We start from the raw sequence: 23,563 nt of genomic DNA, 5'->3' as shown, positions 1-23,563 counted from the left end.
GGTCGGAGAGGCTCTTTTAACAGGAAGTTCCTGTTTACTTATTTGGCCTTAAGGGGGGGTATTCCGGTTTAAGAAAATTGTATTTAACCCCTTAAGGACTGAGCGTTTTTCCGTTTTTGCACTTTCGTTTTTTCCTCCTTACCTTTTAAAAATCATAACCCTTTCAATTTGCACCTAAAAATCCATATGATGGCTTATTTTTTGTGCCACCAATTCTACTTTGTAATTAAATCAGTCATTTTACCCAAAAATCTATGACGAAACAGAAAAAAAAAACAATGTGCGACAAAATTGAAGAAAAAATTCAATTTTGTAACTTTTGGGGGCTTCTGTTTCTACGCAGAACATTTATCGGTAAAAATGACACTTTATCTTTATTCTGTAGGTCCATACGATTAAAATTATTTAATTGAAATGATTTAAATTAAAATGATTTTGTCGTACTTCTGGAAAAAATCATAACTACATGCAGGAAAATTTATACGTTTAAAATTGTCATCTTCTGACCCCTATAACTTTTTTATTTTTCCGCATACGGGGCGCTATCATGGCTCATTTTTTGCGCTGTGATCTGAAGTTTATAGCGGTACAATTTTGTATTGGTCGGACTTTTTCATAGCTTTATATTCATTTTTTCATGATATAAAAAGTTACCAAAAATACGCTATTTTGGACTTTGGAACTTTTTTGCATATACGCCATTGACCGTGCGGTTTAATTAACGATATATTTTTTTTTATAATTCGGACATTTCTGCATGCGGCAATACCACATATGTTTATTTTTGCTTACACAGTTTAATTTTTTTTAAATGGGAAAAGGGGGGTGATTCAAACTTTTATTAGGGAAGGGGTTAAATGATCTTTATTAACTTTTTTTTGTCACCTTTTTTTTGTATAAAAGTAGGGGGCTATAACACTGCACACACTGATCTTTTACATTGATCAAAGGTTTCTCATAGGAAACCATTGATCGATGATACTGCCGCTTGACTGCTCATGCCTGGATCTCAAGCACTGAGCAGTTATTCGTCAATCGGACACCCTCCTCGTGTCCTACAGCTGTTCAGGACGCGGCAATTTCACTGCGGCGGTCCCGAACAGTCCACTGAGTTAGCCGCGAGCAGTTTAGTTTCACTTTAGAAGTGGCAATCAACTTTGAACGAAACGTCTAAAGGGTTAATAGCACACGGTACCGCGATCAGTGCCGCACGCTATTAGCCACAGGTCCCGGCCGTTGCTAGGTGCCGGGCCTGACCCGGTATGACGTGGGGCCAAGCCGTAGCCCTGAGTTATAGAAAGGGAGCGGACTCAGGGTGTACAGGTATGCTCTGCAGCCTTAAGGAGTTAAATAAGACTATCACCCATGGATATATAACTTAATATAATGTTATCACAAATTGTACTGGCTTTAGCATATTTTGTGTGAGTCAGCACTGAAAGGTAGTTGTGTAGACTTCTCATTGTCAGAGTGGGGTTGTCTCCAGCTCCTCAGCTCCTCCCACTCTTTCAAGACGGATATTTTCTTTGAGCTAAAGCCACACCCCCTGAGTGATGTCATCTCCTGTGACCAGCCCCTACAGCTTATATCACCATCTACCTGTCATATACACATATATCTTTATTGGGACTTAGGGAGAATTATATGTGCTAACAGCTCTCTTGTGCTGAGCAGAGCTTCAGGCAGAGGAGCAGACAAGGTATGAATAGCAGGTGCTGCATCCTCACTGAATGTGCAATAGTTTGCTGTTAAATGGGATGTTGTGTAGCAGCTCTGGGCGAGGAAGTGTTAGGACTGCTGTGGAAGTAGGCAGGGTAAGTGGGCTGTAATGAAGAGCGGAGGAAAAACAATGCATTCTGGGAATTGTGGTGCTGACAATTGCTAAACAGTTAGTACAACCTGGAAACACAAGACCAAGACCTCCAAAACTGGGCTATATATTTCTGCAGCATTTTTATGTTTTTTGTTGAACTTACTTTCAAAATGTTTTTAAATATTTTTTTTGTTTTTATATTACTATATCCAGCTATATAAAAAAAAATCCTCATATCATTTTGACCTCTAAACCTCACTAGGCTGATACTATCTGTTCTATAGAGATCACTAGATCCAATTGTCATAATATTTTTGACGTTTTTTAATGGGTTACTGCAGCCAAAATAACTTATCACCTATACTCAGGATAAGGGATAAGTAGCTGATCGTGGGGGGTTCAACAGGTCACAGAGCATGCCTAGAACACTTTCTAATATAAAGTGATGCAGATCTCTGATGCTGTTAATAGTGGTTCAGGCAAAATGGCTGCGATCATGTACAGAAATTAAAAAAGAAATAATCTAAAATCACTAAATAATAATAGACTAGGAAAATTAAATGAGCGATACAATCCTTTAAATGACATTGATGGCCTTTGAACGTGATGAACATGGCCAGATGGTTCTGTAGTGAATAGGAGTTGCAGTAACCCTCCATGACCTACTACACAATGAATGGAGCCATTTGGTACTGGCCCATTTCATTGTGTACACTCTACAGCAGTGTTTCCTAAGTGCAGTTCTCAAATACCCCCAACAGGTCATGTTTTCAGGATTTTTTTTGTCTTTTACAGGTGATATAAGTCTGGTCAGTGCATCAGGCATCATTACACTTATATCACCTGTTAAAGATTGAGAAAATTCAAAAAAACATGACCTTTGGAAACTGCTCTAGAGTCACGTCTCTGCAGAACAGCTGGCAGTGCCAAGTGTCTGCACCCCTCCATTCAGACATTGATGTCCCACCACTGTGTAAGTCCCAGGATACTTTTGAGGTTTTCCTTTCAAGAGCTTGGTATAAGGTACCTGATTCACAATACCTCTAATTTTAATATGTATATTAAGATATACAGGGTGGGCCATTTATGTGGATACACCTTAATAAAATGGGAATGGTTGGTGATATTAACTTCCTGTTTGTGGCACATTAGTATATGTGAGGGGGGAAACTTTTTAAGATGGGTGGTGAAGTTTTGAAGTTGGCCATTTTGAATCCAACTTATGTTTTTTCAATAGGAAGAGGGTCATGGGACACATCAAACTTATTGGGAATTTCACAAGAAAAACAATGATGCGCTTGGTTTTAACCTAACCTGATTCTTTCGTGAGTTATTTACACGTTTCTGACCACTTATAAAATGTGTTCAATGTGCTGCCCATTGTGTTGGATTGTCAATGCAACCCTCTTCTCCCACTCTTCACACACTGATAACAACACCGCAGGAGAAATGCTAGCACAGGCTTCCAGTATCCGTAGTTTCAGGTGCTGCAGAATGGGCAAAACCAAAAAAATTGGAACAGGACCCTCAGTTTACGCCGAAGATTGTGTTCAGTGATGAGGCAAACTTTTATGTGAATGGTGAAGTTAACAAACAAAACCACTGCTATTGGTCTGACACTAATCCACATTGGATAGATCCCTCCAAAGGTATATATAACCCTACATATATAGTAGGTAAAGGTATGTAATTGTAATTATGACACCAAAAAGAGAACCATACCAAACAATAAACAGAAAAGTAATAGAATGTACAAAATCAACTTTATTAATACAATTTAGTGATAAAAAATAGATATTAAAATTGGAACAAAGAGTAGATAGGCACTGGTGGACATACAAAGATATAGGACAATGTTAGGACACAAATACATCAAAATATGCAAGTATAAGGAGTAAATGCCACGGTAGCTGGTAGGATACAAGAGTGATACCTGCCAGAAATATGCAATAAAGGGTGCCAAACCATACCTACACCTGAACCTCAACGATCGTTTCGCTGTTATGCCGCTTCTTCAGGGGGCGTGACTAACCTGAGAGAGTCTGTAACCTTTATATCCTGCCCTAACCAATGGGATCCTCATGACCTGTCAGCACGAAATCGCTGGAGGTACACACCAAGCGGGCGTAGCCAGAAAGACTACACTTAGCGGTCACGTGACATGCTGTCAATGCAGCCGCGCTGGAGATTTCTGGCTACGCCCGCTTGGTGTGTACCTCCAGCGATTTCGTGCTGACAGGTCATGTGACCGCACATAGCGGTCATGTGACATGTCACTATCACGGACACACTAGAGACTTCCGGTTTGCGCCTGCGCACCATAGGGATTCCTGCGTTCCATGCTGGAGAGCACGCCACGGAGATATGTGCTCTCATGCACAATAGGAAGTGAGGTTAGTGGTAGCACCTGTGTGTTAACTACGGGCTATGCTACAATTGGTGTATATAGATGCCGATCATAATACTGAGGATCCCATTGGTTAGGGCAGGATATAAAGGTTACAGACTCTCTCAGGTTAGTCACGCCCCCTGAAGAAGCGGCATAACAGCGAAACGATCGTTGGGGTTCAGGTGTAGGTATGGTTTGGCACCCTTTATTGCATATTTCTGGCAGGTATCACTCTTGTATCCTACCAGCTACCGTGGCATTTACTCCTTATACTTGCATATTTTGATGTATTTGTGTCCTACCATTGTCCTATATCTTTGTATGTCCACCAGTGCCTATCTACTCTTTGTTCCAATTTTAATATCTATTTTTTATCACTAAATTGTATTAATAAAGTTGATTTTGTACATTCTATTACTTTTCTGTTTATTGTTTGGTATGGTTCTCTTTTTGGTGTCAACATTGGATAGATCCCTCCAAGACTGTTGGAACACAAAAAATTATGGTATGGTGTGGTATATGGGGTACAAAGATAGTTGGGCCATTCTTCATCAATGGAAACCTCAAGGCCACTGGATATGTGAAATTGCTACATGATGATGTGTTTCCCTCTGTATGCACTGAAGCTGGCACGTTCCCTGAGTTTTTCCAGCAAGATGGTGCACAACCACATTATGGGTGTCAGGTCCCAGCATTCCTAGATGAACAGTTTCCTGGAAAGTGGATTGGTCGTCGTGGGCTAGTTGAATGGCCCCCCAGGTCTCCCGATCTGACCCCCTTAGACTTTTATCTTTGGGGTCATCTGAAGGCAATTGTCTATGCTGTGAACATACGAGATGTGCAGCACCTGAAACTACGGATACTGGAAGCCTGTGCTAGCATTTCTCCTGCGGTGTTGCTATCAGTGTGTGAAGAGTGGGAGAAGAGGGTTGCATTGACAATCTAACACAATGGGCAGCACATTGAACACATGTTATAAGTGGTCAGAAACTTGTAAATAACTCATGAAAGAATAAAGTTACGTTAAAACCAAGCACATCATTGTTTTTCTTGTGAAATTCCCAATAAGTTTGATGTGTCACATGACCCTCTTCCTATTGAAAAAACAAAAGTTGGATTCAAAATGGCCAACTTCAAAATGGCCGCCATGGTCACCACCCAGCTTGAAAAGTTTCCTCCCTCACATATACTAATGTGCAACAAACAGGAAGTTAATATCGCCAACCATTCCCATTTTATTAAGGTGTATCTATATAAATGTGTGCTCTTCATATTCTCTTGCTTTGTATGTACATATTAGAATTCTAATATGGCGGATGTTTAATCTTGGACTTCTTTCTACTATGTTTTAAAGTCTCTTAATACTTTTTTAAAGGGGTACTCCGCCCCTAGACATTTTATCCTCTATCCAAAGGATAGGGGATAAGATGTCGGATTGCAGGGGTCCCACCGCTGGGGACCCCCGCGATCTCCCTGCTGCACCTGGCATTCATTTAGAGTGTGGGGTGCAGCGCAGGAGGCTCGTGACATCACGCCCATGCCCCACTCATGATGTCACGGCCACACCCCCACCCACAGACTTGCATTGAGGAGCGAACAGTTCGCTCCGTGCATCGGATGTCTGGGGTGCCGCAGCCAAGATCGTGATCAGACATCTTATCCCCTATCCAAAGGATGTCTAGGGGCGGAGTACCCCCTTTAATGTTTCTCATTCAGTTGTACATAACCATATGTGAGTTCTAATAATGTTTTGTTTTAAAATACATAAGGGTCCATCTTACCATAAAAGTCTTTGGCGCTAGGCTGCGAAATTTGCTCCCATCTGCTGCCATTCCAGGTAGGAACTGTAACATCTGCAAGATATATACAATGTGTTCCAGTAAGTTCTCACATGACAGTCAAGCTTCTTTGTAACCTTGAAAGCCTTAGTGCATTGGCAGCTTTCCTGGTGCAGTTCAGTGCATTTGTTCTCTGTGTTGATATTAAAGAGCCTTCCTCTTAATATAAAATATGCTTGGAAATAAGTTACCCTCATCTGTCAAGTTGGTCAAAGCTTGACAGCTGCTCCTTACAATGCTTATTCCTTCCATGACTAAGGACACCATTATAGCAAACAGAGGAGCTGTCACCCAGATTTTCCAGATGCCTGGAGTGCATGGACTCTCTCACTACTGCCTAACAACTCCTATAACATTACCAGATATAACTGATAAATAATGACTATACACTTGGAGGCAGACATTTGTGGACAGTGAAACAATTGTAATCATTTAGCCTCTGTTCACCACCACTATGAATATGAATTGCAAATATTATTATATCAGTTTAACCAAAATATCTGTTCAAAAATTAACTCTTTAGAATACCATGAAAGGCACTGAGGGGAGAGTGTGTCTCCTTGAAGAGACTCCCCAAACTAGGATTTGGAGTCTTACAAGCCAATCAATGCTCCATGGGAAATAAAAACTATGCATAGTACCTCTCCTCCAGATTGGAAACAACCTGTTCTACATTGCAACGAGACATAGACTGACCCGGCACTAGCAGGACTAAGGTTACGATGTCAGTGAAATGGAGCTGTGGTGGAGTACATGTGTAACCCCGTAGGAGTGCCAATAATAGGAGGTGCAAAGTCCATGTATAGAACGATGTATACAATATCAAGGAAAAGAGACTGCACTCACCATAGGCAACGGAGCTTTATTGCGGCATACCAGGTAACAAAAACGGGTGGATGGAGGGAGGCGGGGGACGTACACCAGGACAGGCTGTTTCACGCCGGAAACGGCCCTTCTTCAAGCTGGTACCAGCTTGAAGAAGCACCGTTTCCGGCGTGAAACAGCCTGTCCTGGTGTACGTCCCCCGCCTCCCTCCATCGACCTGTTTCTGTTACCTGGTATGCCGCAATAAAGCTCCATTGCCTATGGTGAGTGCAGTCTCTTTTCCTTGATATTGTATACACTGTTCTACATTGCCACCAGCTAGACGTTCTAGAAGTAAGAGAAACAAGGGCTCCATAGAGTAGTAACGTTGAGATCCCGTAGTGAGATAATTATATAGATTGGTATGCTCACCCTGGGTGGTTTTGCAAATTCATACACAACAATGATGTAGGCATAGAATAGTTATGGGTCGTCTGCTGCCCTCCGGTAGGTATATGGCAAGATTAGGAAAAAGGCTTCAAAGGAACCTGGCTCCACGGCGTTGACAGACCACAACAGGTGAACGGTAAAGGGGTATATTTGACCAGAATGCAAGCGCAGCAAAACGCGTTGCATTCTGGTCAAATAAACCCCTTTACCGTTCACCTGTTGTGGTCTGTCAGCGCCGTGGAGCCAGGTTCCTTTGAAGCCTTTTTCCTAATCTTTCCAGCTAGACGTGGCTTTTGTTCAAATAAATGTTTGACCCTTGAAGTGCTTTAAAGGAAATGTTTTTATTTATAAATAAAGTTATTATATCAAGATAAAGCATGTCATTTATGTGTTTAGTTTTAGGACAATGTAGTTTTAATGTTATTAATAAAGTGTGTACTGGGGGCTGTCATTACTGTAGCTTTTTTGTGGTGTGTCACTTCACGACACCTACACTGTTGCTTTATGGCAGGCACAGGGCATAGGAAAGTTGAGACTGAGATTGTCTCATAGAAAAGCATGGACTGCTTAATGCACATGTACATAGCACAAGCTAGGTGAAATGAAAGGGGGAGTCAGTACCATTTTTTTTAAGTCCCTGAGGAGAAGTGACCTATTAAGAGACATCTAGTTTGTTCTTTACCACTCTTCAGACGCCAGCAAAATGGTATTGAAAAAACTACAAAACCCCTCCCCCTCTCCTATTGCAGAGAGGAGGAAGGTAGACAGGCGAGGTCTCATTTGCAGCAGCCAGAGAAGTTGCTTGCATTCACCAGATTCCTCATGTTAGCTCCCTCTGCTGGTCAATAGCGGGAGATATGACAAGTTATTATTTATTTTTTCATATTTTGTGACAAGTAATTTTTTTTGTAAATATTTCCAAAAATATTTTAAAAAATGTAAAATAATTATTTAACCTCTAAAAAAAAAAAAAAAAAATTATACTTGGTGACACATTCCCTTTAAATTTGATTGGCAATTATATGCCAAGATAGAATCTCTACCAGAAAGGAAAGTTACTCATCTATAGACAGCTGTTTCTGAGTTCTTGCCCCTCAACAGAGGCCTTCAATGTGGGATTGGGGAGGTAATATGTCACCTTGAGGAGACTACTAAACTGGTGCATCACTACAATCATATATTAAGACCCTTTAAAGGTCAAGCATTGATTTTAGGCTAAGCCACCTTCTGTATACGGCAATATAGAGCAAGTTCTTCTCTTACTGTGGATTCTTTTTTGCATATTTTTTCCCCATGGAACAGTTTGGCAGTGTCTTCAAGGAGACGCATTACCTCCCTAGTCCCAATATAAAGGTCTCTGTACCCATAACAGAACTTTTTTGGCTTGGCATATAAACCCAATCACGTTTTTTTAAGGACCTTTAAATGTATAACATTTATTTGCAGGTAATCTTCCTTCAATCGGTGGCATTGTAGAGCAAGTTTTTTTTTTTTTTTTTATTCTGATATATAGTTTCTTTGCATAATACCAAGATACAAATACTTTATAGTCAATGTCCACCTGAAGTCTGGAACCCACAAACATCCCTGAATGCAGAGTTTCTTCCCTTAAGATGCTTTAGTTGTTGCTTATTTGTCTTCTTGCATTCAGATTTGTCTTGTGAAGAGTTTGGGGTCAGATGACTTACTGAGCCACTGATGAATATTCTGTTTCTTTGCATTAAAGGGATTCTCTGCTGAAAACATCTTATCCCCTATTCTTTGAAATTATAGTTACCATTTAAAGGGGTACTTTGCTGAAAATGCCTTATCCCCTATCCAAAGGATAGGGGATAAGATGTTAGATTGGGGGGGTCCCGCCTCCCCAGCGGCGGGAACCCCAATCTTACATCTTATCCCCTATCCAAAGTATAGGGGATACAGTGTTTTCAGCAAAGTACCCCTTTAAATGGTAACTATAATTTCAAAATGGTGCTGTATCCTTTTACTTCCTCTCCATTTAGCTAAAGTGAGTGGTCTACTGAATTGCCAAAGTCATATAGACTCATAAAGTCAAGCTCTTTACACTGGTCACATCATCAATAAACACCAGTGATCCAGTTCCATTGGCAGCCATTACATCCCATGCCATAACGCTGCATCCGCCATGTATGACAGATGATGTCTTCTGATCACAAGCCCTTTCTTTCCTTCTCCATACTGTTCCCTTCTCACCCTTCTGGTATCATCTGTCCAAAAAATCGTGTTCTAGAAATGGGTATCATAGTTGTATCTGTTCTTAAGTGTTACCAGTGGTTGGCATCTTACAATAAAGCCTTGGTATGTATATTCAATGATGGCATCGTTTGATTGTAGACTTTTATCATGAAATGCCGACCTCCTTGAGATATTCTTTTTTTAAATGTATTTATTTTATTTTTAAGTAATACACATCCAAAGAGAAAGGATCAATTGTATGGATAACCCATCATCTCACAGTCGTCCAACGTACAAAATTACACATACCAATAAAGAACAAACAAACACATACCCCTAACCCCTAAAAAAAAAAAGGGTATTCTTGGTATGGCTGGATGTTGTAAATGGGCTTTCCTTCAGCAAGGGAATCATTTTGCAATCATCTACTTCTTTTGTGCTTTTTCAGGCTTTTTGGTGCTACTGAACTCACCAGGGCTTTCACGACTGCACATGAACTACACACCACAGCGCGCTGGCTGAGCTTTCCTCATACAAAATAGTCAGGCAAAGCCTAGGGTCACAACCAGAGGCTCATTCCAGTGTGACATGTCAGGAGGAGCAGAGAAAGGCCAAATCATTTATAATAATTCATGGAAGAGCAACAATCCAAAGTACAAGCAATAGGCAAAATCCAGAGATAAGAACAAAGGGGATAGGTAGCTGAACCAGAGGAAAAAGGTGAAACGATATTGTGGTGCCAGACAAGTACTAGTGTATAAAGTTGTGTATCCAATACAACCTGTGAACAAGAATATACAAAAGAGAGGGAACACTTTCCTCAAGCCTGGTCTTTCATGTGCTCACCAATGGAGGCGTATAGAAATAGACGCACAAAGACATAATAATAATGTTGCAGTCGGATAAAAAATACAATAAATATGTTATAGTAGGTTAACATAATCTTGATTTATTATTAATATTAAAAGTATATTTCAGATAGCAGTGTCCATAGATAGCAATACCTAAGCATATCTCCAAGGGCCCTGCAGATACTGCTATCTGAAATATACTTTAAATATTAATAATAAATCAAGATGATTTTAACCTACTATAATATATTTATTGTATTTTTTATCCAACTGCAACATTATTATTTCTATACGCCTCCATTGGTGAGCACATGAAAGACCAGGCTTGAGGAAAGTGTTCCCTCTCTTTTGTATATTAAAATCCAGAGATAAGCAGGGTCCAGAGATAAGCAGGGTCAACATGACACTATAAAGAATTCTGGGTATAAAAAAACTGACTCTTGTATACATTTACTAAGTATTTACAGGGATTTGAAAATGTAAAACATAGGCACTTACCTTTAGGCAGAGGTGGCCTGTTGAACAACTGTGGCTGACTATTTTTGGGGTGAATTTCTACTCGAACTTGACTTCCTTGTACAAAAAGGAAAACATCCACATGTTAAAGCAGCAGTATCTGAACGCATGAAAGCATAAGAGCTCTACAGTCATAAAATGATGTATCTTGTTTTTCCATTTAAGTCAGTGATTGCTATAAGTGCTCAATGTTGGCAATCTAAAAGTCTGTGTGAAAAATTGTGGACAATTATCTGATGGGCATATCCCTCAATACAATCCCCTTAACTGGCTTGGAGAAAACCTCAACCTGTCGGACGTGGAGTTGTTGGTTATGGCTTTTACAAAAATCAATTGATAATTTTACTGTATAAATGTTGCTATGATAGCACATTTATCGATCATTCTACAGCTATCAATGATATTTACGCCAGAACAAGTGATAACCTACAGACCCAATGAAATTCTAATGGGGCCTACTGGTATTCTTTCAAGGTTTCTGTAGTTTTGACAGAAGGAATAGTGCTGCATATCCTTTCTATCAAAAGAGAAAGAACTTCCAATGGAGTCCCCTTACATCCAAGAAAGCTTCATATGATCACGCCATTGTTTAACTGAATACTTTATTATGCTAGGTTTCCACATAGGTTTTTTTCTGGTGTCTTTTGTGGAACCGCCACTGCAGTTTTTGAGCCACAGTCGGAAGTGGATCCAGCAGCAAGGAGATGTATCAGTCCTTCTTATATACCGTAGTTTCCATTCCTTTTGAATACACTTCTGGCTTTGGCTCAAAAACTGCAGTAGCAGTTTTCAAAGAAAAAAAGATCCAGAAAATACCTGTGTGGAAACCTAGCCCTATGGAGGTGGATTTGGTCATTACATGCAATCTGCATATGCTAACTGCGAACATATGTAAAGTACCCTGTGCAGACTGAAATATCAATAATATTGTGTAGGATTACTTGGTGGCATTGCGTGCAAGATCCTGGACTGGAATTCTGGTTCTGACGTGGGCGTTGCAGGAGGTGTGAGGACAGCGCTCCCGCAACCCCCGGCACACAGAACCACATACAGATCCTGTGGGACCACCGACCGGCACCTAGCCACTGCTCTGTCTTCCCCCTCACCTTAGAGCCATGAGAGATGATGGACCGATACGTAGTCCTCAACAGCCAGAATCCGGCAGCTTCATCTTCTCCCGCAGGGGTCCCGCCAGGCTCTGCAATGGCACAGGCGCACGAGAAGACCAGCAGTCAGCTCCTCTTCAGTGCTGAGGAGGCTCCTCCAGACATGTAAAGCAGCCTGCAGCTCAATAAGCAGGCTGCTTCAGCTGCAGAAGCCTGGCCTGTAGATCTGCAGGCACTGGCTGCTAAAATGGTGCAGCTCATCTTACCAGACGTACAAGCGGCCATGCAGACTACCATGAAGGCCACAGTGTTAAAGCTGCAAAAGTATGTATATGGCCATGCTGATCGGCTGGATGAGGCGGAAAAGCGTATAGTGTCCCTGGAAGATGAGAACAGCGGGCTGGCGACCCGTCTGCGCCGTGCAGAAACAGATTTGTGAAAAATTTGAGGACCTTGAGAACTGCTCTCACGCAACAACCTACACATAGTGGGGTGTGAGTGAATCAGTCCCCCATTCTGACCTGCAAAGGTTCTATGAACGTGACCTGCCTAAAACCCTGGGACTACTACACCTATGCCAGGTGGAGCGAGCGCACCGTCTGGGCTCCAACCCGCCATCTGTCTCACGCTCAAATCATCACGACAGTGTACAGTCTCGGCCGTGACATGTGATTTTCAAGCTCCTGGATTGCAATGACAAGTTGGAGCTTCTCCATGCCTATGGTAAACGCACATACCCGCTGGAATTTCGCAACAGGCGTCTCCTGCTGTTTGAATATTTCAAACAGAGACGTGCATTCAGCAAGTTGTGCTCGGAACTATACAAGGCAAAAAGATGTTTCCAGCTGCTGTATCTGACCACTTTAAAGGTGCACCACCTTCATGGGACTTCCACGTCTTACACTTCCGCATCCCAGGCTGCCTCTGCTCTGGAATCGTTGCTGAGTGAACGGCACCCTTCTCCTGCAGAACAATTGCCCGGACGATGCTCCTGATCCCGCTCCAGGTCTCTGATGGACGCTCGTCCTTCCAGGATGCATCGTGATCATGATGACGGCCGCAGCTTGGCACTTGCAACGGATGGCAGGAAACCTTGCAGATCACCCAGACATCACCCTTCATGCAGTGATCGTTCTCCCTCCCCGGACTGACTCTGCCTTGAGTTGTGCGGTTTTTCATCTGTGTTACTTCTTCTGCTTGCTGCTGGGGTGCATCCTGCTTGTTTGCCCGGTTTCTGGGACAGACCGAGGTACTGTGAACTTTGGTTATTGTTCTACTCTCCTCCTTGTTGTGCCTTGTATCCTTGAAGCTGCATTTGAGGGAATGGCCCATTAACATGCTCAGGACTGTCCTGTTATTGGCCTGAGTTATTGGTATTGTATTGTCTATTGAACCTACAGTTCCCTGTTTCTGCTGGTTATATCCTTGGGTATTTGCAGATCATCCCGATCCCCTGCCTCACCAATGTTGCAGTTCTCCAGCCTTCTCCCCTGGACCCGGCAGGTCTCCTGCACTAGGGCCTATTAATACTACTGGCTAATTATGCTTTATTTGTGCTATCGTTGTAATTATTTCTGTGGGGTACTGTTTTAGTTGGATCCTCCCCCCCCCCACTTTTTAGTCACCTTTCCCTTCCTTCCTCCCCCCCTCCCCTCTGCCCCTGTCTTGTCCTTCCTGCCTCCCTGTCTGTCTTCTCTCCTTCCTTGTCTACCCTCCTGTCTTTCCCTCCTGTGTTGTTCCATTCTTCCCGGGTTCCGTTCCCTCTCCTACCTGTCCTGTTAGTCAGGTTGGGCTCCTTGTTATTTTTGGGAGCCTTACTCCTTGCCGGGGAGTTGCATACTGTATGTCTGAAAAAAGTGAAGTCTTGTTCCCTCACGGTCGTGGCCCCTGTACCAATCTGGGTCATAATGTGCCATTTGGCTTATTTATTCACATCAAAAATGCATCAAACTTCTGCGTTATCTGAAACGGCACCGTCCTGATATAGTTCATCTCCAGGAAACACAACTGGATGAGTCGGACTATCAGCGGATGCAGAAGTTATGGGTGGGGCATGTGTATGGTTTTCCAGCAGTTTATGGCAAGTCCGGTGTCCTTGCACTCGTCACATTTAGTATTAGATCACAATGGTGCCTCCTATAGTATTTATAATGTATATGCTCCAAATGGTGACAATCAATCATTTTTAGCCTCTCTGGCAGATGTGGTGCAGCGTGATCCATTGCAACTTAAGTTATTGGGTGGGGACATGAACACTGTTCTTTACCCACTGGTTGATCGTATCGCGCTCCACTTCCTCTCCAGTTACCATCTGTTCTGGGGATTGTGAGCTTCCCTTGTTTTTGACTACTACTCGGCTTCAGGATGCTTGACGCCTTCTCCACCCGGAAGAGTGCGAGTGCTCTCATTTCTCCCATGTACATCACTCTTGGTCCCGTATTGATTACTTTTTTGTTAGCACATTGATTTACATAGGTGATATAAAAGACATGGTAATTAGAGCTTCTTCCAATGTCCCCTAAGGGTACCGACATTCTTTGGAGGTTTCCCACATATTTGGCGAGAGACTATTCTTTTTTGGATCTCTTCAGAGGGTAGTGGCTTTAATATTCTTATGATAATTCGACCCATGTCGCCATGCTGGCTCTGTACTGGGAAACAGCCAGAGTCGATATATGGGGTAAGCTAGTTTCTCATTGTGCTTCTCTTAAAAAGAAAACTCTGGAGGGTTATAACTCTTCGAGTTCGGCCATATCTGCCACGTATTCAGAGTTTGTGGGCTCTCTTCCCTGGAGAACAAAGCCAAGTGGCAGGAGGCAAGGGCAAGTTTCGATTTATGGTTGGATAGGAGGGAATGTATATATACTCCACAAAGAAGAAAGCGGACCGGGCACCGCCAGCAATTATAAAATGCCTATGTAACAGCACATTACCGATACACGGAGATAAGGATGTCCCAATGCAGACCAGGGTAATGGGAGGTGCTCACCATATAAAGATACTGTGTGTAGCAAGAGAAGAAAAAAGGTAGGAGCACACACCTGAGTCCTGCTGCTGTGTCTTTTATTGTTTCAAACTTCACATGAAAGGAACATCACTCCGTAGCTAGTATGCAGAGCGGATAGGCAGGAGCACACACCTGGGTTACAAAGCTGTTTCACGCCTCCTTGCGCTTTGTCAAAAACCCTGGTGACTCGTATATATATTGATCGGTCTATGAGATGGATCTTTTCAAGCAGGGAAATAAGGCGGGTAAATTATTGGCGAGGTTGGCGAGAGGGTTAAGACCCTAGGCACATGTTTTAGCCTTGAAAGATAGGTCAGGTGCTGTACATAGGGATCCCCATATGGTTAATGACCTGCTAGGTAAATTCTATGTTTCTCTTTATTCTCCCTCCATGGTAGATGTGGGAGAAGGGAAGTGTTTCTTAGATACTTTGACCCTACCCTCCCTATCTGAGGAACAACGGTCCATCCTGAATGTGGATATTAGTGAGGAGGAGGTGAGGGTAGCGATCAAAGGTCTCCAGATCGGTAAGACGCCAGGACCCGATGGTTACCCGGGCGATTTCTACAAGCCATTGGTAGATCATATTGCACATGCTCTCACCAGCTATTTTAATACCATCCTTCATGCGGGCGTTTTGGCATCCTCGGCCGAGCTAGCATACATTAAAGTCCTTCCGAAAGCAGGGAAAGACCCAGTTGATCCGGGTTCCTATCGTCCCATTTCTTTGATTGACCAGGATGTCAACTTCTGTCCAAGATCCTGGCGGATCGGTTGGTGGCGTTTCTCCCCTTCCTCATTGGTGATCAGCAAGTGGGTTTCGTGAAAAATAGATCTACTGTCGCAAACATTAGGAAGGTGTTGGCGGTGTTAAATAGTTCTCTGCACCAGCCCCAGCCGAATACCAACCCAGTACTGCTGACTTTATATGCCGAAAAGGCTTTTAATAATGTGCATTTGGATTGGCTGGGCCTGGTGATAGAGAAGTTTGGAATCAGTGGCAGGTTTTCATTTTTCTTGGCTGGTTTGTACAAGGATCTCACAGCCAGGGTCTCGACGCTGGGGATCTTGTCAACGCCCTTCCTCCTACATAAGGGCACTAGACAGGGGTGCACACTCTCTCCCCTCTTGTTTGATTTGGCCATTGAACCCTTGGCACACTATTTACAATCCTCGGATCTGTACTTAGGGGTGAGAGTGTGCTCCTCAGAAGTGAAGGTGTCACTGTTCGCAGATTATGTCCTTTTATATCTTAGTCAGCCGGCTGGGGACTTCCCTCGCATTTTACATTTTCTCTCTTATTTTGGGAGTCTATCGTGTTATATAATTAACATGTCCAAGAGTGAACTTCATCCTTTGGGGTTGTCTCCTCCGTGTTGACTCACAACAGTGGGGAACCTGGGGGTGTCTGAGGCATCCTCTCATATTCAGTATCGGGGTATCAAAATAGGTAAGACACCTGATTCCCTGTATTCCCTTAATTACCCACCTCTCTTCTCTGAAACCTTCTTGCGTAGGTGGGAGTCCCTGCCACTGACTTTTATTGGCCGATGCCATCTTTTGAAGATGGTGAGTTTCCCTAAATTGTTGTATCCTCTCCAGACTCTCCCTATCCTGCTCAAGCACACTGTCGTTAAATGCCTCACGTCAGCGGTTACCTGCTTTATTTGGCAATGTAAGCGTCCTCGCATAGCTTTGCAGGAGCTCATGTTGTTCAAAGCGGAGGGTGGCCTTAATTTACCCAATGTGAGGGGCTATAACCTGGTATGCTTGTTTAGGCATGTGATGGACTGGCTTCATGGTTTCCCCTTTTATTCTAATGTGTCACTGGAACGTGATCTAGCAGCCCCGTGGGATTTGGGGTCCTTACTTCATACGGCATTCTCAAAGTTACCTCCTGGGGTTAAGCATTCGGTCCTCCTGTGAGATACTATTGTTTCTTGAAAGGAGGTCTGTGAGGTTTTTGGCCTCCCCTTTCTCCTTTCCAAGAGGATGCCCCTGATGCATCATCCTGAATTCCCGCAAGGGGATTCCTTTTCTTGGGTATCCCTTTGGAAGGAGAAAGGTGTCTCGGTGCTGGGGGACCTTATGAATAACGAAGATTGTAGGTGGCACACGCCCACTGAACTTCTAGCTAAGTTTGCTCTCCCTAGTTCTCATATGTTATATGCCAAACAGGTGTACGCATTTTGTACTAGCAGGCTCCATGATCTTATACAGGAATCCCTCACTCACACTTTTGATATTGTGATCAGTACTGGACCTAAACGTTCTTCCATCTCAACCTTATATTTGGCCTGTCATAACAGGTTCCTGAAAGTTGATCCACAAAAACTATTCTGTACGTGGGAGAGATGGATCGGTGATGAGGAATTGAGCGAGATCATTCTCTCTGGGTGGATGATGGTGCGCAAGTGTGTCATTAATGAGCGCTGGAGAGGGACATACTTTAAAATGGCTCACCCTGCTCTTTATGGCTTTAATATACTCCCCTCTCCCGATTTTCCAGATAGAATAACAAACTGTCCTAAGTGCTCACCCCACTGACCAATTTGTATCACAGTGTGTGGACTTTCACTCATTCTAGGTCCTATTGGGAACTAGTGGCCGGTTATATTTATGATCATAGGGGGGTGAGAGTCCCTATGACCCAGAGGGGCATGCTTTACCACTAACTGTGTCTGCCGGAGGGTGGGGATGGGGAGGGGAGGAGGCCCCCTCAGATTGTCCACTTAGCCTTGCTGGTGGCATTGCGCTGCCTCTTTGCCAGATGGCTCGCAGACCGAACTTGCCTATGGTGATAGTTCAAATGAAAGTCTTCCTGGGGGTGGATAGGATCGATGCTGAAAGGCATTAACTTACAGGTACTAAGCAATTCTTCCGCAAGTGGAAGTCCTTTATAGTGACACACTTTAGTGTGCGGGAGATAGCTGACATTGTGCACCCCTTTTGCTACACGGAGTGGTACAGTATGGAAGCTCTCAGGGGCTCTCTGGGCTTACTGGAATTACCTTGACTCATTTTATTCCTTTTCTTATTGGGTGGTACTGGTCAACTGTTTACTCCGACAGGCCCCCTGGGGTTTGGGTTACCTGCCCTACCCTGTGTGCATATTCTGTACCTCTGGGTTTACTGTTTTCTATTCAATGTTTAATATGCATTCCTGATTTGCCTTCTTGAGCTATACATGCTTGTATTGCTTTTTGCAGTTTTTTTGTTTTGTTTTCTGTATTGTTTGGAAAACTCTAATAAAAATATTTGACAAAAAAAAAAAAAAAAAAGATCATGGATTGGTTATAGCTATGTTTACCACTTATCAAGGATGTACGCAACAGGGCAGTTACACAGTTTTAACCAACCTCTTGTGACTGAGGATGTGATTCTTTGTGTGGAAGTCCGCGAGCACTGCATAGCCGTCAATGGTGATGGCGCAGTGCCGCATGGTCCTACCGTTGAAGTGTTTTCAGTGGCGGCCACCAGATGTAATCTCCGCTCGTGGAATTCTGCGAGTGGAGATTCTGCAGTGTGAATGTACCCTTAGACTAAACACAGCCTGGTGCTATCCACTGATGTCATGTGGTGGCCAATAAGAAGGTACACCCTTTATTATAATATCTTATATTTAGGAAACTTCTGAGTATTACTTACCTTGGCTCTCATAGCTGCTGATGATGTGTCTCCCAGCAAGAGGGTTTTTCAGAGGAGGAGTCACTAGTGAAAAGGATAGAAATCCCTTATTACTGATCCGCAAGCAGGAGAATACAGCAGCACACTGCTAGCACAAAGATATAGATGAAATATGAAATGCTATATGGCTATAATGAAAAATGTTGGTGCTTCGCTTACCATTTGGCCAAATAGTGTGTACCATCCCATCACGATAAGGTGACCTCATTGGGATGGACCCTAAACCATGAATGTGCCTCTGAGCAGTCAGTTACCAGACTTGTAAGGTCTAGGACATCCAGCACCTCCCCCCATATGTGCAATACAAAATATAGGATAAGTTGGCTGGCACATACTGATACACAACTATTGCATGGACCTGGCGTACAGGTGCACGCTGCTAGGCTAAATATACACAAGCAGGAGAATACAGCAGCACACTGCTAGCACAAAGATATAGAGGAAATATGAAATGCTATATTGCTATAATGAAAAATTGCTGCTGCTGTATTCTCCTGCTTGTGTATATTTAGCTTAGCTGCGTGCACCTGTATGCCGGGTCCATGCAATAGTTGTGTATCAGTATCAGTATGTGCTGGCCAACTTATCCTATTTAATACTGATCCGTCCCTACCATGAGCAGTACAGAAGTAACAGCCATGCTCCTCAGTTATTACCCCATACATCTCCTTTAAGCCCTATCAGTAACAATGGGGGAGATTTATCAAAACCTGCCCAGAGGAAAAGTTGCTGAGTTGCCCATAGCAACCAATCAGATCGCTTCTTTCATTTTTGAAAAAGGTGTCTGAAAAATGAAAGAAGCAATCTGATTGGTTGCTATGGACAACTGGTCAATTTTTGATAAACTGGACAGGTTTTGATAAATCTCCCCCATAATGTGTCTACGATAAACAAAGTATATGTAACAAATAGTACTAAAACGATGACAAAACATGACCTTGGATTCAGGACACCATTTGTAACCAGAAATAGAGTCTAATTTCCTTCATGTTGCCAAAAAAATAAGTTCTAAGGCTAAAAAGGGATTAATGGAACCCGTGACTTGGACGCTTTCACTGAACATAATATCCTTGTTAATCTGCGGATTGTAATGCACACGGTAATTGGTGAAAAAAAGCTGCTAAGATGTCCACATGATTTAGTCATTACAGTCCTAGCCATCTTCTAATAAATAATGCAGGGGTTAATTCATCTGAATTTCGCTGGTTCGTAGATACAAAGACTTGTCTAGTTTTACCATCTAAACCAACTTCGCTTAGGCATGCTGCCACTAGGAGTCCAAAATTCATAGCTTTTACTTCTTACAACACATGTTGACCCCAAGACAAGCTGATCAAGACTGATGATAGACTATAGGACAGCTTTTTGTCTCGATATATATATATATATATATATATATATATATATATATATGTTATACACCAATGCTGCACATCACATAGTCCCTGCACAAGTTGCATTGATGTGCTTCACTTTTAGACCTCCCTGTGCTTCCAGATTGTGGCTGGTCTATAGGGGGTTGCACCCAGCAGCTTTAAAGGGTACTCTGGTGAAAAACATTTTTTTTTTTAAATCAACTGGTGCCAGAATGTTAACAGATTTGTAAATTACTTCTATTTAAAAATCTTAACCCTTCCAGTACTGCTCCAGAGGAAATTGTTTTCTTTTTAAATTTATTTTCTGTCTGACCACAGTGCTCTCTGCTCTCTGTCTGTCTCAGGAACTGTCAAGAGCAGGAGCAAATCCCCATAGCAATCCTATCCTGCCCTGGACAGTTCCTGACATGTTGAACAACAACCTTGGGGATATATATCCCCTCAGGGAAACCCTGAATAGAGACCCTCTGCGGTCTAAAACTTAGCTTTTAATAAATTCCAAAATAATAATTTTTGTGCTCAAAATTACCACTAGGTGGCAGTGTGTGCTTAAAATTACAGTCCCTATTTGTAGTGGTTTTTGTCGCATTCTATGCAAGGATGAACCTGATCACAGAACTCTGTTTGCAGCACTCTGCTCTGACACCGTCTCGAGATATAGTGTCACAGCGCACCGTGATCCATTCATGTTATAACACGGGGACTGAGCTAAAATTTCCTCCTCTGGCTCAACGTTTCGCTAGTTGGACCTAGCTTTTTCAAGAGTATGAGGTACATGGACAGAGGTATCAGCAGAGAGCACTGTTGTCAGACAGAAAATAAATTCAAAAAGAAAATAACTTCTTGTGTATTATACAGCAGCTGATAAGTACTGGAAGGATTAACATTTATAAATAGAAGTCATTTACAAATCTTTATAACATTTTGGCACCAGTTGATTAAAACATTTTTTTTTTCCACTGGAGTACCCCTTTAAGTTACACCTTTGTGTGTCATCATGTGTCCTCCATTGCCAGAAAGGGAATGCTCGAACTGCGCACACAGCAGGCATTAGAAAAACAATGACGCCTGAAACGCTGGCCAGGTGAACATAATGGCTCGGATGATGATGCAGGGGACACAAAACATCTTGGGAAGTTTATTCAGTGTTTGTTTGAAAACGTGAAGGCTACTATAAATATCCTATTAGTTCTATATATAATACTGTAACAGGATACATGCAGAACAGCACAAGCTTTACACCAGTACAAAAATTACACTGTGTTCCAAATTATCATACAAGTGAAATCTTAATTGGATTTCAGTAAAATGAGCATGTAGTTGTAAATGTTTAATAAAATGTTTGTTTTATTTTGCTTATCTTTTTAGATGTCTGGTATCAATTTTAGCCAAGTGGGGAGATGTGTGACCACAAATGCTGCTGAATCGCTTGGCTGCGGAGAGCCAGGTCACCAGAAGGAGGAGTAAATAGTAATAAAGGAGCGGATGGGACGGCTGGTAAATAGCGACGCAATAGTCACCACAAGAGCAATCAATGATACCTTGTTTGGTGACCCAATGATTCTGGAGTTGCTGTTGGTTCCCCCACAAATAACGGGTTTACTCTGAGCCCATGTAAAGGGACAACCTGTGTTTATCTTTTTGCAGACCCTTTTAACACAAATGCATTGTAAAAAGAGGACAACTTTAAAGGTGAAGTATACAAATTGCAACAAACACCAGTCTCAAATCTGAAATTCCTTAAAAACTCTACAGATCAACTAATCCATTAATATACTTTATGCAATTCAATAGTATAAGATTATTGCTGACAGAAAGGGATATATACATATGCATTGTCCATATAGATATGGTAGGTACAGGAAAATGAATGTAAAAATATGAGTGGTTCTAGTGATCAGCACTAGATTTACATAAACAAAGTGTAATCACTGTATAAATGAAAAGTTTGACACTTGTGAATATGCTTTGTGTTTCAGTTCCTTACCATTTTTAACGGGACATTCAGTTAACCTTTTGAAATAAATATCATCTTTAGAAGCAGAGGCGTAGCTTTTAGCTTCTGGGCAACAATGAAAAATCAGCAAAAGGGCCCCATATGCCAATTATGATACTGGTCTCTTATGGGGCAGATGTACTTTGCGGCCCCCTTAGGCACCAGGGCCCCCCGGTGTGACTGCTACCTCTATAGCTATGTCCAGAGACATAGCTTGTAGCTTCTGGGCCCTGATGCTAAATCAGAAACAGGGCCCCATGTGCCAATTAAGATACTGGTCTCTTATAGGGCAGATGTGTTTTAGGGCCCCCTTAGGCACCAGGGCCCGGTGCGACTGCTACCTCTATAGCTATGCCCCTGGCTATGCCCCTGTTCAGAAGAATATAAATAGTCGACATCTTCTTAAATCTTCTTTATTAGTACTCACATGTACAGTTTTTGTAAGACCGAGGTATAGACTGGGGGGATACAGCTGAAGGCTGTACTAGTAAAGAAGATTTTAAGAAGATGTGGTGAGTGCCGACTATATTCTTCTGAAGATTGTTTATCAGAGCACCATGTTGCTTCCATTAATATAGTAGCTATCCATTAGATTACAGCTGCGTCCACTGGACTTTATTGTTTCTAGTGATCATTGAAATAAAAAATATACTGGCATAAACAGACCCGACTAGCCACAAGTAGAGTATTTCGGTCTGCTTATGGGCATGCCATACGTATGCCATGGTATATGTCAGCATTTTTTTTTTTTTTATGGTTTGAGCTGCTGACAGTTTTAACCCCTTAAGGTCACAGCATGTTTTGCCCTAGAGGACACAGACGATTTTCATTTTGGCATTTTCTTTTTTTTCCCCTCACCTTTTAAGTGACATAACTCTTTTATTTTAGCCTCCACTGAGCCAAATGCTGGCTTGTTTTTTGTGGGACTAATTGGACTCTGCAGTGATGCCTTTTATTTTACCATAAAATGTATAGCAAAATTAAAAAAAAATATTTGTGGGGGAAAATTCTTGCGTAGTTCACTTTACAGTAAAACTGGCATCTATTCTGTGTGCAAAACAATTAAAATGATACCAATATATATATATATATATATATATATATATATATATATATATATATATATATATTTTTTTTTTTATTTTTTTTTACTAAATCAGTATACTTAAAACTGGGCTAGTCTAACTCCTACATCTTTTAATAATTTTCTATCTAAAGGGCTGTTTGGGGGCTTATTTTATTTTTATTTTTTTGCACCATGATCTGTTGTTTTTATTGGTTTAGTTGGGACTTTTTAAATCTCTTTTTATTGATATATATATATATATATATATATATATATATATATATATATATATATAATTAATTATATATATTTTTTGACCAAAAATCAGCAATTCAGGATTTTTTTTTGTTTTCATTTACAACCCCTCTCTGTACAGGATCAATGTAACGTTTTAATAGGTCAGACGATTCTGCATGTGGCTTTACAAAATTATTAGATTGCTTATACTGATCAATGCTGTGCTATTGC

At 41.9% G+C, this 23,563-nt stretch overlaps 2 protein-coding genes across 3 annotated transcripts in view; one reads left to right on the top strand and one right to left on the bottom strand.

Annotated features, from left to right (window-relative positions):
- The window catches only part of LOC130361426 (kyphoscoliosis peptidase-like), a 39,924-nt gene extending 21,055 nt beyond the window's left edge, over positions 1-18,869 (bottom strand). Inside the window, exons 1-4 of one of the 2 annotated variants that reach the window (XM_056564389.1) lie at positions 18,817-18,869; positions 18,619-18,681; positions 10,840-10,914; positions 5,984-6,055 (exon numbers count right to left, since the gene is read on the bottom strand). In XM_056564389.1, coding sequence (XP_056420364.1) covers positions 5,984-6,055; positions 10,840-10,914; positions 18,619-18,681; positions 18,817-18,865 — 259 coding nt within the window. In that variant the 5' untranslated portion in view covers positions 18,866-18,869. Of the gene's footprint in view, positions 1-5,983; positions 6,056-10,839; positions 10,915-11,963; positions 13,213-18,618; positions 18,682-18,816 lie in introns of those variants that run through there. The other variant, XM_056564390.1, reaches the window with a different exon arrangement.
- CEP63 (centrosomal protein 63) overlaps positions 1-22,080 on the top strand; it is a 180,874-nt gene extending 158,794 nt beyond the window's left edge. Inside the window, exons 16-17 of the transcript XR_008891004.1 lie at positions 5,972-6,039; positions 21,402-22,080. The gene's annotated coding sequence lies outside the window, so the exon portion shown is untranslated. The remainder of the gene's footprint in view (positions 1-5,971; positions 6,040-21,401) is intronic.
- Positions 22,081-23,563: the final 1,483 nt, after the last annotated feature.

Source organism: Hyla sarda, chromosome 3 (assembly GCF_029499605.1).
Source record: "Hyla sarda isolate aHylSar1 chromosome 3, aHylSar1.hap1, whole genome shotgun sequence".
NCBI classification, from domain to species: Eukaryota; Metazoa; Chordata; class Amphibia; order Anura; family Hylidae; genus Hyla; species Hyla sarda.
The sequence above is the reverse complement of the archived record's forward strand: the minus strand, read 5'-3'. Positions and strand labels throughout refer to the sequence as shown.